A 17,152-nucleotide genomic window follows, 5' to 3' on the forward strand; every position below is an offset into this window, starting at 1 on the left:
GTCTTTCCTGGCCAGTTTTGGTGGCACCTTTGAGGGTTTACGGAACTAGGCCCAACACAGAGCGAGTCAGCAGCACCCACTGCTCCCACTCACCCTGACCCTGTGTCGGTCCTACATCGTGCTGTCTGTAACAGCACCCTGTTACTCCAAGGCCCTCGGCTGCCTGTTAACTCTTACGTACTCAGAGGCAATGCCTTTTTTTTTCTTTTTTAAGGAGACAGGTGTTCTCTTGGCAGCAGGTGTAGGTTGTGCTCAGCTACACCTTCCCTCACTCCTCAACCACAACACTGGTGGTGGGAGCCTAGAGGGCCAGCCGAGGGCAACCAGCAGCTCCTAGATGGTATGTGGATTGGGCTTCAGGAGGGCTAGAGAACTTAGAAAATTCTAGATTATCAAGAGCTAACAATAAGGTAGGGTAAATGAGAAAGCCAAGCATGGCAGGGTGCAGAGGGAAGAGCAAGGGAAGCCAAGTAGGCTGGAAATTTGAGGGGTACCACCAATTAGAGACAAAGGAAGCGGAAGGAGCCTTCAGAGGAGACGGGAGGGGCCGGGGAAGGATGAGGAGGCGGGAGGGCACTGGTGCCTCAGAGCCCACACCAAGAAAGGACAGGAAGCCAGCGGGTGTGGCGCTTGGGAGGCGGCAAATTCGTAATTTTGGCTTAGTGGTGGGAACGGAGTCAGGCTGCAGGTGCCGATAGGATGCTGACAAGGCTTTCCCAAGTCTAGAGAGTTCCCCTAGTTGCCAGAAGGGCAGCCAGGGGTCTTTCTGGAAGGAGCGCATGGTGAGGGGCAGTGTGACTTCACCAGTGGAGAGCGAAAGGCTATTTGATGAAGAGAGCCCGCGGGGCCAGCGCACAGCCCAGCCGCGGAGCACTCAGGGATGGCGCACTCTTGTTACAACGCAGACTGCTGGGCCGCGCCCCAGGAGTTTCACATTTAGAGGTGGGGCCTGAGAATCTGCCTTTCTAACTAGTTTCTGGGCAGTGCTGCTGCTGGTCCAGGGCCTGGTGCCGCCGCCCTTGGCCTGAGTGGGCTACACAGGACCCACCTCAACTGACCCTTCTTGAAATGGGGTGGCTACTCAGGTCTACTTCATGGACCCCAGGTAGGGGAAATGCAGGCCCATCCCAAACGCTGGCAGGGGCCAGGGCACGAGAGCAAATGGGGGCCTTCGTATTCAAATACTGAAATATTTTTAAAGAATAAATTAGACTTGCAAACTTAAATAGGCTCTCTCCTCCTACCTTACCAAATACACTTTCATTATGACCTGGGAGGCCCGATTTGAATTTAGAATTCATGGACTCCTTGGAATGCTGCACTTGAATGTGGTATCGTGTGGCAAGCCAGCCAGCTCTGGTCCGTGGCCCTCCCCGCCTCTCCCATCCCTGGCCCCACTGCACATGCTGAGGGCCTCATGTGGACCCCAGCACACCTGTCCACACTCTGCCCACAGTGGTGCCCACAGCCGTTGGGCCTCTCCCACTCAGGAGGCCGGGAGGACTCGCGGCCCTGAAGTGAATGGGGAGAGGGTTCCGGAGAAGGGAGAGCACACGGAGCACCTGTGGCAGGCAGGGTGCTCATAACCATGGGCAGGACGCAGCCCGGTCTGGGAGGCCACAGCCACGTCTATGCACTGAAACACCCCGGTTCTTCCAGCAGACCCCGAGGAGGCCTGGGCGCTGGAGGAAGCCGCGAGCGTGCCCTGTGCCTGGCGCCATCCCTGGCAGTGTCCGCACCCTGGTGAGTCTGGAGACCAAGAACTCTTTATTCCGGCAGGATGGGCTGCGTGTGCAGCAGGACCTGGGGGCGAGGGCGGCGGCGGGCCAGGGGGCCCTGCTGGCGTGGCCTGCGCTAGTGGAATTCTCTCTTCTTGGAGGATGGCCTGTTGAGGCTCAGGAAGATGTCCTCCAGGGTGATCTGGCTGACCGAGTAGTCGTCCAGGGAGTGCTCCTCCTTGGCGCGCTCCAGAGTCCCGAACACCTGAAGGCGGGGAGGAAGCCGCTGCCAACAGAGCCCTGGGAGGACAGGGCGCACCAGAGGGGAGAGACACGGAAGGAGGGCCTCTCGGTGCGACCAGGCCCCCCGAGGGCCTGTCCCTCAGCTGCCCCGGGGTACCTCCCAGGGCGAGAGTCCTCCAACGCAGCTGTCTGTGCTCTCGGGGGAAAGGGCCCCTGTCTGGGAAGGGCTCCCAAGGGCAGAGGCCCCGGCTGGGTTCCTGGCTGGCTGTGTGACCCTGGGCTTGTAGCAACCCTCTCTGGGCCTGCTCCCCCTCCGAAATGAGGGGGTGGGGGAGCTGATCTCCCCTCAAACACCTTATGGTCAATGAAATCCACATAGAGATACTGAAAGAGAAACAGTAGCAGTACAGAATGTGATTCCCACCAGAAAGAGAAAGGAACCCAGTCAGCAGGAAGCCGTGACCTCCCCGGCGTGCTCTCCGGGGGGCCCGGGGGCACACTCACCTTTGCCCAGCTGAGGCCGTGGCTGGGCAGGTGGTAATGGACCATCCCTTGGTGCTCGTCTTCCAGGACGCTGCCTGCACAGAGGAGAGGACGTCCCCATCAGGGCCCGGCTGGGGGCCGCAGAAGGCGGCCTGGGGGTCGGGGATGTGGGATGGGGCAGGGCGAGGCACCGGCACCCCCTGCTCCAGCCGGGGCTGCCAGAGCTGGCACGCACCTGGGAAGGTCAGGTCCATGAAGGCCTTGAACTTCCGCAGCGTCTCCTGCCTGTTGCCCCGGACCTTGGCGCGCAGGGAGTAGCCGCTACCGAACTTGCTCTTGAGGTGCTGCGGGCTGCCCAGGCACTTGAACTGGCCCTGCACCATGATGGCCAGCCGGGTGCACAGGGCCTCGCACTCCTCCATGCTGCCGAGAGAGGGCCCAGGCTGCCGGGGTCAAGGGTTTGTGCGGAAAGGAAGGTGCCGATGCCCTGATCGGGTTGATCCTGAATCCCTGCCTCACTGCAGTCCGCTGGCAGAGCCTGGGGGAGCCCCTCGCAGACTCCGCGCCAGCTGCTGGCAGGTCTTTAGTCCACCCTGCCCCTGCCCGGCCCGCCCCTCCTCGCAGACGTAGCCCCCGTCCTGGCTCTTCCACCGCCCCTGCGCTGACCCACACGGGCCCAGGCCCTACCTGTGGGAGGTGATGACAATGGCCTTGCCAGACTTGCGGACCCGTGCGATGGTGCCCCAGAGCAGGCGCCGGGCCACGGGGTCCATGCCGGTGGACGGCTCGTCCAGGAAGATGACCGCAGGCTCTCCAATCAGGGCGATGCCGGCGCTCAGCTTCCGCTTGTTACCACCGCTGGGGACAGGGGGCAGAAGGGTGGGCTGAATGGCAACCCCAGAGCTCTGTAGAGAGCTGCTGGTCTGACTCAGCCCCCACTTCCGTGCGTAGAAGCACCCTTCTCCTCGGGCAGTGCTCATCGCCCCCTGGGGGGCTGTCCATAGCAGGGCTTACGGCCCTCCCCCATGCTTGACAGTGACTTGGGCTGTCCAGTTAGGGCATAAACCATTCCCCTAGGTGGTGATGGTCCAGGGTGAGCATGTAGTCTTTTTTGAGGGTCACTAGGGATGTTGGGGGCAGGAGCTTCTTCTCTTCCATCTGAGGGTCAGGGCGAGGGTCATGTTAACTGAAAAAACTTTTTAAAAATCAACATATTTTACATGGACCTGGACTGTGCGGCCCTTGCCCTCCACTCCAGCCCGGAGAGGAACTGGAGCTTGTCTTGTCAGTGGAGAGGAAGGGGTCTAGTGGAGCCCCCGGTGCACCTGTAGGTCTTCACCAGCTCCTCGGCATAAGTGCGCAGGGCCAGGTCTTCGATGGCTTGCTCCACGCAGGCGGCGATGTGGCGCTCGGGGACGCCCCGGAGCCGGGCGTACATGACCAGCGTCTCCCGCCCCGTCATGTGGTCCAGTAGGGCGTCAAACTGAGGGCAGTAGCCGATCTGCCGCCGCACCTGAGGTTACAACAGCCCGGGGTGGGGCCCGGTCAGGGCGAGCGTCCTGCGCCAGGCCCAGCGGGCCTCCAGTGAGGCAAGGTCTGTGCCTCCTCCCTGGCCTGGCCCCAGCCTGGGTCCCTAGCTCGGCCCAGTTGATAGGAACAGATGTGGGCCCGGGTGAGAGCTTGGTGCCCTGAGTGGGGTTATACTAGCGTTCGGGGGTAGCTGTGGGTCAGGATGGACCTGGAGTGTGGCCTCTGCTGCTGTGGCCGTGGACGGGGAGTTTTGGGAGGGCCTGTGCTGCGAGAAGCTGGCCCTGCTCTTCTGCACTAGCCTGACGGCTGGGACACACTTGCCTTTCGTTCCAGGAAATAGGACTTTTGTGGCCAGAGAAGTGAATTTTAGCCCCCAGCAAGGCAAAGCAGTTCTGGAAAAAGGTGAGGGTGAAAACTTGTGGGTATTCCTTTTCCTTTCTGCCTGGCAGGGACCCTTGACTTCTGGCCTCCCCGCTCGTTTGGGGCACCTTTAGAAAGTCTGGCTGCTAGAGGATATGCTTTAATTTTTTCTTTCTTTCCTTCGCGCCCCGCCCCCCCCCCCCCCCCCCCCGCCGTTGTCTGCTCTCTGTGTCCATTCGCTGTGTGTTCTTCTGTGCCCACTTGCACCCTTGGTGGCACCGGGAAACTGCGTCTCTTTTTGTTGCATCATCTTGCTGCATCAGCTCCATGTATGCGGCGCCACTCCTGGGCAGGCTGCACTTTTTTTGTGCAGGGCGGCTCTTCTTGCGGGGTGCACTCCTTGCATGTGGGGTTCCCCTATGCAGGGACACCCCTGCATGGCACAGCACTCCCTGCGCTCATCAGCACTGTGCATGGGCCAGCGCCACACGGGCCAGGAGGCCCTGGGTTTGAACCCTGGACCTCCCATGTGGTAGGTGGACGCTGTATCAGTTCAGCCAAATCCGCTTCCCTTATTTTTTTCCCCTTTCAAAATATTTCCAACCAGACATAAAACATGAGTAGAATTTTTTTTTTTTAGCAACTGACAATATTTATTAAAATAGTTGACTTAAGCAGCTGCGATGGTGACTTCAACCTCTACTGCTGGCTCAGTACTGATGGAAGTAATCTGCTTGACGATCTCAGAAGGACCGTGCCGTCAATGAGACGCTTGTGGATCCTCATCTGGAAACGACCCCACGGCTTTGAACCTTCACCTCGAGGAGTTTCCTTGTAGCGATTCTTAGAGTCTCGGCAGGCACCCACACCGGCCCCTTCACTCTGAGGTTATTTTCCTTCATGCCTCTAATCCAGTCAGCACACACCTTCTCCAGAGAAGTCACGTTGTGGCTGGTCAGGGTGATTCTAATGCAGTGAATCGCCGCCTCTGGTTCCACGGGTGTCTTTCTTGGTGTCCTTAAAAGCCATGGCTGGGGAAGTGGATTTGGCCCAACAGATAGGGCGTCCGCCTACCACATGGGGGGTCCGCGGTTCAAACCCCGGGCCTCCTTGACCCGTGTGGAGCTGGCCCACATGCAGTGCTGATGCGCGCAAGGAGTGCCCTGCCACGCAGGGGTGTCTCCTGTGTACGGGAGCCCCATGCACAAGGAGTGCACCCCGTAAGGAGAGTCGCCCAGCGCGAAAGAAAGTGCAGCCTGCCCAGGAATGGTGCCGCACACACGGAGAGCTGACACAAGATGACGCAACGAAAGAGAAACACAGATTCCCGCACCGCTGATAAGGATAGAAGCGGTCACAGAAGAACATACAGCGAATGGACACAGAGAGCAGACAACGGGGGGTGGAGAAGGGGAGAGAAATAAACAAATCTTAAAAAAAAAAGCCATGGCTGCGGTGTGGCTTCCTGACCGACTTGTCCCTCAGTGAGAGTTAACAGCGGTGAGTCAGGAGGGCCTGGGAGCCGGAGCGCAGCTGCTACAAGGACCGGGTTTTCCTCAGAAAAAAAAAATTTCTTTTTAAACTTTCAAACAGAGGCTCCTTGGGTCTCTGTCGGCCACCTGCCCCAGCCCAGCATGGTCAGGCTGCTCTGCCCTCCAGACCAGAAAGCAGGTAACCTCCAGGGACATGTGCTCCCAGGCAGAGGACCAGTTGTGTGTTTTTGCCAAACAGTACCCTCCTGCTTTATTAAACTTGACATTACATGTTCAAGATCTTCCCATGCCAGTCCAGACACACCTAACCTGCTCAGTTTAACTACTACATAGTCACCCAGGGAAGGTTTCTGGAATTTGTTTAGCTATTTCAAACATCCAGGCACGTTAGTGTTATTTTTAAGTTTTTGACACTATAAACTTACAGCAAACCACCCTGTTTTGTGCTCATGTTCTAGGTTCCCCTAGAATAGATGCTGAAAAATAGTAGACTGTTAATTTTGAAAAATAACTTTTTTTCCTCCTATTTTCTCTCCTTTCTCCCTCTTCATTTGAGCAGTTCTCCCCAAATTACCACTACATCAACAGGGCTCCTGTAAATTACATCTGAAAGAGCTGCAAGGCATAGACTGTATTTAATAAGGAGCTTCTGGGAAACCCAAAGACAACAGGGGAGAAAAAGAAAGAAGAAAAAAAAACCCAACAAGGCTATCAGGGGAATTTAAAGCCTTTGACACTGGTAGCTACTGCAAATATTAAATACAGTCCAACTTCAAGTCAGGTTAATATGAAACCTCACACTATGGGCCTGTTACCTCAGTTCTTATTACCTAGTATACCAAGTTCAGCTTTCAGCAACAAAAAAGTGATGAGGTAAGCTAAATGGCAAGAAACAACTTTCTGAAGAAACACAGACAATACCAGAACCAGACTCAGGTTTGACACAGAGTTTGGAATTATCAGACAGGAAGCTTAACATAACTATGACTGATATATTAAGAGAGCTAATAGAAAAAGTAGACAACATGAAAGAAGGGTAATGTAAACAGAGAGATGGAAACACTAAGAAAGAATCAAACTGAAATGCTACCAAAAAACCCCGTAAGGGAAATGGAGAATGCATTTGATGGGCTCATCAGTAGACTGGACATTCTGACAAAAGAATCAGTGAGCTTGAAGATATGTTAATAGAAACTTCTCAAACTGAAATATAAAAACAAAAAAGAATGAAAGATGGGAAGCAGATGTGGCTCAACTGATAGAGCGTCCACCTACCATATAGGAGGTCCAGGGTTTGATACCCAGGGCCTCCTGGCATGTGTGATGAGCTGGCTCACGAGCAGCGCTGCCACACACAAGGTGTGCCATCCCATGCAGGGGTGCCCCCCCGCATAGGGGTACCCCATGTGCAAGGAGTGCGCCCCGCAAGGAGAGCCACCCTGTGTAAAAAGCGCAGCCTGCCCAGGAGTGGCGCCTCACACATGGAGAGCTGACACAGCAAGATGACACAACAAACAGAGGCACAGATTCCCAGTGCTGCTGACAAGAATGCAAGCAGACACAGAGGAACACACAGCCAATCAACACAGAGAGCAGACAAGGCAGGGGGGAGGGGAGAGAAATAAATAAAATAAATCTTAAAAAAAAAAAAAAGAATGAAAGAAAAAAAAGAACATCCAAAATCTGTGAGATATTTCCAAAAAGTGTAATTCATGTAATTGGAGTACAAAAGTAGCAGAGAGAACAGAGCAGAAGGAATATATACAGTACTAGTGGCCAAGAATTTTCCAAAATAAATGGAATCGGAGAGAACACCAAGCAAATTATTACCAAAACATCTATCCCCAGGCAAATCATATTAAAATGTCAGAAAACCAAAGTTGAAGAAATTCTTGAAAGAAGCCAGAGGAGGGAGAAACACCTTACTCACACAGAAGAACAAAGATAAGAATTTCAGTCGACTTCTTGTCATAAACCATGTAAGCAAGAAGAGAGAGGGTAAAATATTTAAAGTGTTGAAAGAAAAACCCCATCAACCTAGAGGTCTGCATCCAGTGAAGTAATCCTTCAGAAACAAAGGAGACTAAAAGATGGAAGCAATGCAAGTGTCCATCAACCAATGAATGGGCAGGAATTCAGATCCAAGGGCTATTTTGGAGGAGCATCTACAGGCAGTGGTTGCCCACTGGATGATCTGGCTTGTGCCTTGAACATTTGGGGATTGGCATTACTCTGCAAGGAAGCACAGGGGGAGGAGGAGTTTGAGGGAGTGTGGGACAGCTGAAGGCTCTTTTGGGGCCCAGTGAGTTTCAGGTGTATTATGGGTTGAGTCATGACCCCAACACAAACATGCACAAGCCCTGATCCCCAGTGCTATGGATGTGAATGCATTTGTAAACAGGGTGTTTGAAGATATTAGTTAAGATGAAGCCAACTGAATCAGGGTGCCCTCAATCTAATATTACTGGAGTCCTCGTAAACAGAAGACCTTGGACACAGTGGGAGACAGACAGGGAGAGAGACAGCCAAGTGATGGAGGCAGACATGGAGTAAAGGGATTGCTACTGACGTCAGAGAAAACAAGGCCCTGCTAATAACTTGACTTGGGCTGCTAGCTCTCCACACTGTGAGATAATAAATTCCTGTTTTATAAGCCAACTAGCCTGGAGTACTTTGCTACAGTAGCCCTGGCACAGTAATATAGGTTTTGGTACCAGGAAGTGGGGAGCTGCTGTAACAAATACCTACAAATGTGGACATGGCTTTGGAATTGAGAAATGAGTAGCAGCTGGAAGATTCTTGAGGCACTTGAGAGAAAAAGGCTAGATTGCTTTGATGAGGCTGCTGGTAGAATATGGACATTAACGTGCTTCCAGTGAGACTTTAGAAGGAAATGAATGTTATTTGAAACTGGAGGGAGGGTGATCATTGTTTATTAAAAACTGGAGAACTTGGCTGAATTATGTCCTAGTGTTGGACTAAGTTCACAAGTGTTGGAACTTGTGAACAATGAATTTGGATATTTAGCTGAGTTAAATGTCCAAGCAAAGTATGGAAGGTACAGACCGGTAACTTCTTGCTGCATATTGTAAAATGTGAAAGGAAAGAGAAAAATTAAGGACTGAACTGTTAAGCTAAAAGGAACCAACACTTAATGATTTGGAAAATGATCAACCTATCTGGATAGCATACTCAGAGTAGGGCCAGAAGTGACCCTAATAGGGCCCTCCTTGGAGGTGAGCCCCCAAAGAATAGGACTCCACTCAAGGGTGTAGCTGAATAGTCATTTGCTGAAGAGATTTAGTTGACCTAATGTAAGAGCTAAACTATAAACTCTTAGAAGAAAACATAGGGAAATATCTTCAGAACCTTGTATTAGACAATAGATTCTTAGACTTTACACCAAAAGCACAAGCAATAAAAGTAAAAACAAATAAATTGGACTCCATAAAAATTAAAGACTTTTGTGCATCAAAGGACATTATCAATAAAGTAAAAAGACAACCAACAGAATGGAAATATATGATAAGAGCTTATTATCCAGAATAGATAAAAATCCTACAATTCAACAACAAAAGGACAGACCACCCAATTAAAAAAAAGAAAAAAAAAAAATGGGCAGAGGACTTGAATAGACATTTCTCAAAAGAAGACATACAAATGGCCAATAAATACATGAAAAGATGCTCTTAGACTTTAGGGAAATTCAAATCAAAACCACAATGAGATACCAACTCATACACACTAGAATGGCTATTATTTAAAACATGGAAATAACAAGTCTTGGCAAGGATGTGGAGAAACAGGAGCACTTGTACATTGTTGGTGGGAATGTAAAATTGTGTAGCAGCCATGGAAAACAGTTTGGCGACTCCTCAAAAAAACAAACCATATTTTAATTTCTTGGCTGCTACAACAAATACCATACAATGGGCTGGCTTAACCAATGGGAATTTATTGCTCATGGTTTTGAAGCTAAGAGAAGTCTAAAATCGAGATGTCAGCAAGGCGATGCTTTCCCCCTGGAGGCTGTGGTGTTCCGGGGCTGGCTGCAGGTGATCCTTGGACCTTGGCTTTTCTGTCACATGACAGTGCACATGGCAGTGTCTTCTCCTTTCTCTTCGGGCTTTGTTGACATCCAGTTTCAGGCTGTTCCCTGTGGCTTCTCTCTCTGTGGCCTTCTCTAGAGGATTAAGGCCTCCAGTCATAGGATTAAGGCCCATCCTGAGAAGGCTGAGCCACATCTTAACTGAAATAGCCTCATCAAAAGGTCCTATTTACACCCACAGGAATGGATTAAGAACATGTTTTTTTCTGGGGTACATTACTTGAAGCCATCACACCCAGATATCCCACTTTTAGATATATACCCCAAAGAATCAAAAGCAGGAACTCGTATAGATATTTGTACACCAATGATCATAGAAGCATTATTCACAATAGCTAAAAGATGGAAGCAACCCAAATGTTCATCAGCAGATGAAGAGATAAACAAAATGTGCTATGTTCATGCAATGGAATATTATTCAGCTGTAAAAAGAAATGATGTCCTAATATATGCTACTACATGGATGAACCTTGAAGACATGTTGAGTGAAAGGAGCCAGTCACAAAGGGCTAGGTATTATATGATTCCTCTCACACCAAATAGCTAAAATATGCAAATTCATAGAAACAGAATATAGAGTACAGATTATCAGGGGTGTGGGGGAGGGCCAATGGGGAGTTAATGCTTAATGGGTATAGGGTTTTTATCCAGGATAAGAGGAAATTTCTCATAATGGATGGTGGTGAAGGTCCTGCAACATTGTGAACATGAATAATTCATGGAAGGGTATGCTTGGGAGTAGCTGAGATGGGAAAGTTTATGTTCTCGCTATATTTTTACACACACATGAAAATGACAGGAAAGTGGATGTGGCTCAGGTGACTGGGCTCCTGCCTACCACATGGGAGGTCCCTGGTTTGGTTCCCAGTGCCTTCTAAAGAAGACAGCGAGCTGGGCTGGCATGATAGGCAGGCGTGGCAAGCTGACACAAGAGACACAAGAAGAAAAAACATGAGAGACACAACAAAGGGAGCAGACGTTCCCGGTACCTCCTAAAGGAGACAGTTAGCTGATGCAACAGGGAGGTACGGCAAGCTGATATAACAAGATGATGCAACAAGAGACTTGGGGAGGAAAAACAGAATAAGAGACACAACAAAGCAGGGAGTGAAGGTGGCTCGAGTGATTAGGCACCTCCCTCCCACATCAGAGGTCCTTGGTTGGGCTCTCAGTGCCTCCTGAAGAAACCAGGAAAACAGACACAGCAAGTGAAAAACAACAAAGGGGTGGGGAAAAATAAATAAATAAAATCTTTTAAATAAATAAATAAACAAACAAATAGACAATGACAAATGCAACACATGATCCTGGATCTAATAACGGAGGAGAAAAGGCCTAAAAGGACATCTTTGGAACATAATGAAAAAAAATGGAATATAGACTGAAAACTTTATATTGATATTTCTTGAACTTGATAACCATACTTACAATGGTTACATAAGTAAAAATTCTTGTTTTTAGGAAATGTGCATCTAAGTATTGAAGGATCAAGTAGCATGATATATTCAACTTCCTCTCAAATGTTTTTTTTTAGATTAATTTTTTATTTATTTCTCTCCCCTTCCCCCTGCAGTTGTCTGCTTTCTGTGTCCATTCACTGTGTGTTCTTCTGTGACTGCTTCTATCCTTATCAGCAGCACAGGGAATCTATGTTTCTTTTTGTTGCGTCATCTTGTTGTGTCAGCTCTCCGTGTGTGTGGCGCCATTCTTGGGCAGGCTGCACTTTTCTTTTGCACTGGGCGGTTCTCTGTATGGGGCGCACTCCTTTTGTGTGGGGCTCCCCTACACGGGGACAACGCTGCGTGGCAGGGCACTCCTTGTGCACATCAGCGCTGCGCGTGGGCCAGCTCCACATGGGTCAAGGAGGCCCAGGGTTTGAACTGCGGACCTCCTATGTGGTAGGTGGAAGCCCTATCTATTGGGCCAAGTCCCCTTCCCATCAAATGTTTAGAAAATAGACTGATAAATAGGCAGCTGGATGGATAAAAGGATGTAGCAAATGTGGCAAAAGAAACAGTAAAAATTAAGAGAGATTAGGTGTATGATTCATGAATACAACCAACCATCTCAGAGGAAGTCAGGAATGGAGATAGAGTTATCAGGGAAATATCTGTGGGAGATCTTTTGTCTGATGGCTTGGGCCCCCTTGAATTGCAGAGAAGACCAACAAGGTTTATGAGACTTTTGTATGAGCAGTAACATTGTCATCCTGGATGGAAAGGGATAGAGGGAATGAAATGAAGAATGACATTATGGGCAGAACCATGAAGCAAAATTCTGGGGCTGAAGAGATCGCCTTGGACCAAGAGAGAGGGGCCACTGCCCAGTGTTTGAAAAGGGTGGGCCTGCACTGGAGTTTGGAGAGGGCAGGCCTACCCTGGCACTTGGAGAGGTTGGGGCCTCCGCCCAGTGTTTGGAGAGAATATGTCTGCCACCTCAGTGTTCAGAGAGACGGGTCCCTGTTCTGGTTTCTGGGGAGAGTATGGCCACCACCCCTGTGCTCATTGGGTAGGGTTACTGCTCCAGTCAGCCCTGGGGACAAAGCACCATGCCACAGATAACTCTCAGGCCTTGAAATCTGAAGGAATTTATCCTTCTGCGTTTCAGACTTTCTTGGGACCCATGACCCCTGTTTTCCTTTCAGTGCCTCCCTTTGGAATAGGAATATGTATTTTATGTCTGTCCCACCACTGAATTTTGGGAGCAGATAACTTGTTTTCTAGCTTCTACACGTGCACAGATAGAGAGGAATTTTGCCCCAGAATGGATAATATCCAGAACTGATTTAGATGAGATTTTCTTACTAAAATGGCTTAAGGTTTTTGTGATATTGGGATAGGGGGGATGTATTTTGCATGTGGGAAGAACAAGTCTTTTTGAATCCATAGGGTGGACGGTTGGATTGAATCATGTCCCCCACACAAGACATGTTCAAGTCATACCACGGTTCTGCGGATGTGAATGCATTTGCAAAGAGTATGTTTGAAGATGTTACTAGTTATGGTGAGGCCAAACTGGATTAGGGTGGCCTCAACCCAATATTACTAGAGTCCTTATGAAAGAGGAAATCTGGACGGGGGAGGAGACAGCCAGGGAGAGAAAAGGATCTCTCGCAGAGACGGAGGTGGAGTTCTAGACTGCCGGCAGGCCATCTCCAGGGTGCTCCTGACTTCAGGGGAGCATGGCCCTGCCAGTACCTTGATTTTCGACTTCTGGTCAAACTCTGAGACAGTAAATTCTGTTGCTTAAGCCAAATAGTCTGGGATATTTTATTACAGCATCCCTGGCAAACTACGAGAAAGTACCTGAGGGACATACAAGAAGTGGTGTTGAGTAGTAGCTAGATATTTGCATCCGGAGCTCACAGAATGGGCCCAAGTCCTGTGTAACATCTCCAGGTTGGTTTCTGTGACTCTTCTTCCCACCCCACCTGCCCCACCCCAGGGTCTATCTCCCTTGCTCTGGCCACACCCTACCTTCTTGATGTCAGATGTGATGCTGAGGCCAGTGACAATGGCATCCCCAGAGGTCATGTGCTCCTCCCCGGTCAGCATTTTGAAAATGGATGTTTTCCCTGCTCCATTGGGGCCCAGAAGGCCAAAACATTCCGCTTCTCTAACAACGAAAGAGACGTGCTTCACAGCTACCAGGGGCGTCTGCTTGAAGTACACCTGGGATACACCAAAGCAGGGGGTGCCCAGTGAAAGGCCTGGAGGCACAGTTCAGGAGCTATGCCTGCTTGACTGCACCCCTGTACCGGGGCAGGTCTGAGTGGCCCTGAGGTCCAGGGGGCCTCTGACTGCACACACAGGCTTGGACTTGCTGTCTCCTTCCACCTGCTATTGTCAGCAGGATTTAGTCAGGTTTTCTCCCCTCCCTCTACCTTGCCCATTCAGAACTTTGTTCTCTAAGACAAGCCTCTTCCCTGTCTCTGAAGCAAGCAAAGTCCTTTTAATGTTGCCTGAGTTTTTATTTTTAATTATTTTTTAAACCACCAGCAACTATACAGAAACAAAGAATAAGACCAACAAACTTGGGGGAAATGTTTCAAAATTCCTGGATGTTGATTAGTCTCTCAGTAAAATTCTCCCTGGGACTCTCAGGAAGACAAACGAAGCTTGGTTTGAACTTTCTGAGCCCTTTACCCCTCCTTGATTCCTCCATCAATTTTCTTCTTGATCTAGGAGAAATTTAGCCTGTCGTGCAAACTTCTACCTTTCCTATCTTCTTGGAGTTCATTGTTTGGTCCCTCTCTCTGTCCCAGGTCTCCTCCCCACCCCGCCCCCTTTTATTGAGTTCTACACAAAGGAACTCAAATGTGATTCATTCACAAACAGAGTAATCCCCATTCTGAGTTGTCTCCACCTCGGATTCATCTGTAGACATTTGCCAATACTCCAGCCTGCAGGGCGAGCCCAGCCCCATCAGTAAAATGACTTCTCCATCAGGCTACTTCCTAATGGGAAGGAACTAGAGCAGTGGCCTTTACCTTTTAAAGCCACATCTGACTTTACCTTTGACATTTCTTTAATAACCAGGGGATTATTCTCACACAATTTTTCCATATTTGACTGGATAGTTTTTTCCTCCACGGCCACATCTTCATCTTCAGGCACTAAAGCGACGTCAAGTAACTCTGCCTACATTCCCAAAACAAGGATCAAAGATGTAATTTTGCTTTTCCTGCTAGGATAGGAGATAAGATTGTGGGAAACAAGACGGACTAGATCCTCCCGAGAAGGACCTCAGGGGCCCCAGGCCCACCGCAGTTCTCCCGCTCCACTCTCTTACACACACACACACACACACACACACACATCCGGGACAACTCCTACCTCAAGGGCAACTACTACTGTTCAAGGCTGAACTCATGTTAACATAACTACATATAGTGGATATGGGATCTCCATGCAGCATCAACGTTTGAGAAAAACTAAGACTGCAAGCCTGGAATGTCAGGTTGTAACGGAGCCCATTTTCTACAGAGTTTCCTTGGGGACCTTTGGCCTGCGGAAGATGTTCAAACCCAGCGCTGAAAGAACAGCCTTTTTTCCTATCTAGCTCTGGGGTGTCTGTGGGGAGGAGGCATTCTACAAAGGTGACTGGTTTTAGAAAAGCCAGTGGCTTGTTTGCGCCTTGGCTACCAAAAGGGCACTCAAGCACTGCAGGGACCTGCAGATTGACTGAGGGCCCTGGACACCGCACCAAGCCTCCTCCCTGTTCTCCTACGAGTCTCTGGGGCCCCTGGGCGTGGGCTGGGCCTCTCTGACTAGAGCTTCCAGGCTCTCTCTGAGGCTCATAATCAAGGCTGCTACTGGTCACAGGAGAAGGCAGAGTCAGCTCCTTGATCTATGCCTTAGAGAGGTCAGGCTCTGACTCACTCACCAAATCCTTCCTCCTGCAGAAGTCAGAAACCTTGGCTTTCAATTTCCACAAGGCCTCGGTTTCAATGAGGAAAAGCAGGACAATGTACACAGGTCCCAAGATAGACAGGGTTGTCAGATATTTCCCTATCCCTAGAGATTCCCACGCATAGATGTTCTTTTGGATCACATATCCCTCTGCTAAAATGAGATAAAGAGATGTTAACAAACTTTAGGTGATTTTCCAAGCTTATCCTCATCTTTTACATATAGTAGGTAAGCTCCTATTATAATAAATAGCATTTAAAAGAAGCATTATTGTCACAAATGCTATCACCACATACCAGCAGATGATTAAGATAAATATTTTGTTTTCCTTGCTATAACCAATATTCTATAAAAGTACTACAGTAAAACAAATGCTTTCCCAAGGAATATCCCTACCCATATGTCAATTATTTCTAATATAAAATATTTACATATTTTGTTCTCCTATCAATCATTAATCATCTACAAGTTCAAATGACCACTCATGTAAAAAACACTCAGGAGCCTCTATTCTCCCCTTTTTAAATCTGGTATGCCTTGAAATTTTATTTTATATACACATACATATATATTTAAAGCAGTTTTATTGAGATATAGTCACATACCATACAATCTGTCCAGAGTGTATAATCAATGGCTTTTATTTTATTTTTAATGGGACTAAAGAATATTATTATTAGGTCACATTTATCTTTTAATATACTTTTTAATTTTTTAATAAAAGATACTTAGATTATGTAAATGTTACATAAAAAATATAGGGGATTCCCATATGCCCAGCTCCCTAGTCCTGGCTGTTCATATAATCCCTGTCTTGTGCATTCATCACCACAAAAAATTTTAGAACAATTTCATTACTCAAAAAGAAAAACTCCACACCCCTAGCAGTAACCTCTCAATCCCTCTATCCTACACCAGCCCTACATAATGATTAATCTAATTCTATCTTTATAAGTTGATTTATACTTAAATTTTATATAAATGGAATCAAATACTATGTAGTCCTTTGTGCCTGGTTTCTTTCACTTAGCATAATGTTTTTGTTTTTTGTGTTTTTTTTTTGCCTGATAATAACATCTTGTAACATCAGCATATATTTGTTAAGTTTCAAAGAAAAAGTCTTATATATGCAATATACCCATATTCATATTTCACATGAGGTTTTACTATGTGATACAGTTCCCATATTACTTTTTTTTTTTTAAGATTTATTTTATTTATCTCTCCCCCCCCCACCCCCCACCCATTCCCCATTGTCTGCTTTCTGTGTCCGTTTGTCATGTGTTCTTCTATGTCTGGCTATATTCTCACTAGGCAGCTCCGGGAACTGATCCCGGGATCTTCCGGAGTGGGAGAGAGGTGATCTTTCTCTTGCACCACCTCAGCTCCCTGATCTGCTACATCTTCTTATTGTCTCTCTAGTGTATCTCTTGTTACGTCATCTTGCTGCGCCAGATCTCTGCGTTGGCCAGCACTCCTGAGTGGGGCGGCACACCGCATAGGCCAGCACTCCGCATGGGCCAGCTCACCACGCAGGCCAGCTTGCCTTTTACCAGGAGGCCCTGGGTATCAAACCCTGGACCCTCCATATGGTAGATGGAAGCCCAACTGCTTGAGCCACATCCGTTCCCCCCATATTACTTTTTTTAGCTTTCCCTTTAGTAATATACATTACCTTAAACTTTCCCTTGTAACCCCTATCATATCCATTGAATTAGTGAGCCAAAGGGGTGCTGATGCAAAATACCAGAAATCGGTTGGCTTTTATAAAGTGTATTTATTTAGGGGTAGAAGCTTAACATTTAT

At 48.6% G+C, this 17,152-nt stretch overlaps 1 protein-coding gene across 1 annotated transcript in view; it reads right to left on the reverse strand.

The window, feature by feature from the left end:
* Window positions 1-1,748: 1,748 nt before the first annotated feature.
* LOC101411420 (ATP-binding cassette sub-family A member 17-like) overlaps window positions 1,749-17,152 on the reverse strand; it is a 258,746-nt gene continuing 243,342 nt past the window's right edge. Inside the window, exons 25-32 of the mRNA XM_071211442.1 lie at window positions 15,321-15,499; window positions 14,450-14,575; window positions 13,412-13,606; window positions 3,770-3,957; window positions 3,132-3,302; window positions 2,680-2,867; window positions 2,466-2,539; window positions 1,749-1,983 (exon numbers count right to left, since the gene is read on the reverse strand). Of these exons, the coding sequence (XP_071067543.1) occupies window positions 1,855-1,983; window positions 2,466-2,539; window positions 2,680-2,867; window positions 3,132-3,302; window positions 3,770-3,957; window positions 13,412-13,606; window positions 14,450-14,575; window positions 15,321-15,499 (1,250 nt within the window). The 3' untranslated portion in view covers window positions 1,749-1,854. The remainder of the gene's footprint in view (window positions 1,984-2,465; window positions 2,540-2,679; window positions 2,868-3,131; window positions 3,303-3,769; window positions 3,958-13,411; window positions 13,607-14,449; window positions 14,576-15,320; window positions 15,500-17,152) is intronic.

The sequence above is a fragment of the Dasypus novemcinctus genome, chromosome 23 (assembly GCF_030445035.2).
Source record: "Dasypus novemcinctus isolate mDasNov1 chromosome 23, mDasNov1.1.hap2, whole genome shotgun sequence".
NCBI classification, from domain to species: domain Eukaryota; kingdom Metazoa; phylum Chordata; class Mammalia; order Cingulata; family Dasypodidae; genus Dasypus; species Dasypus novemcinctus.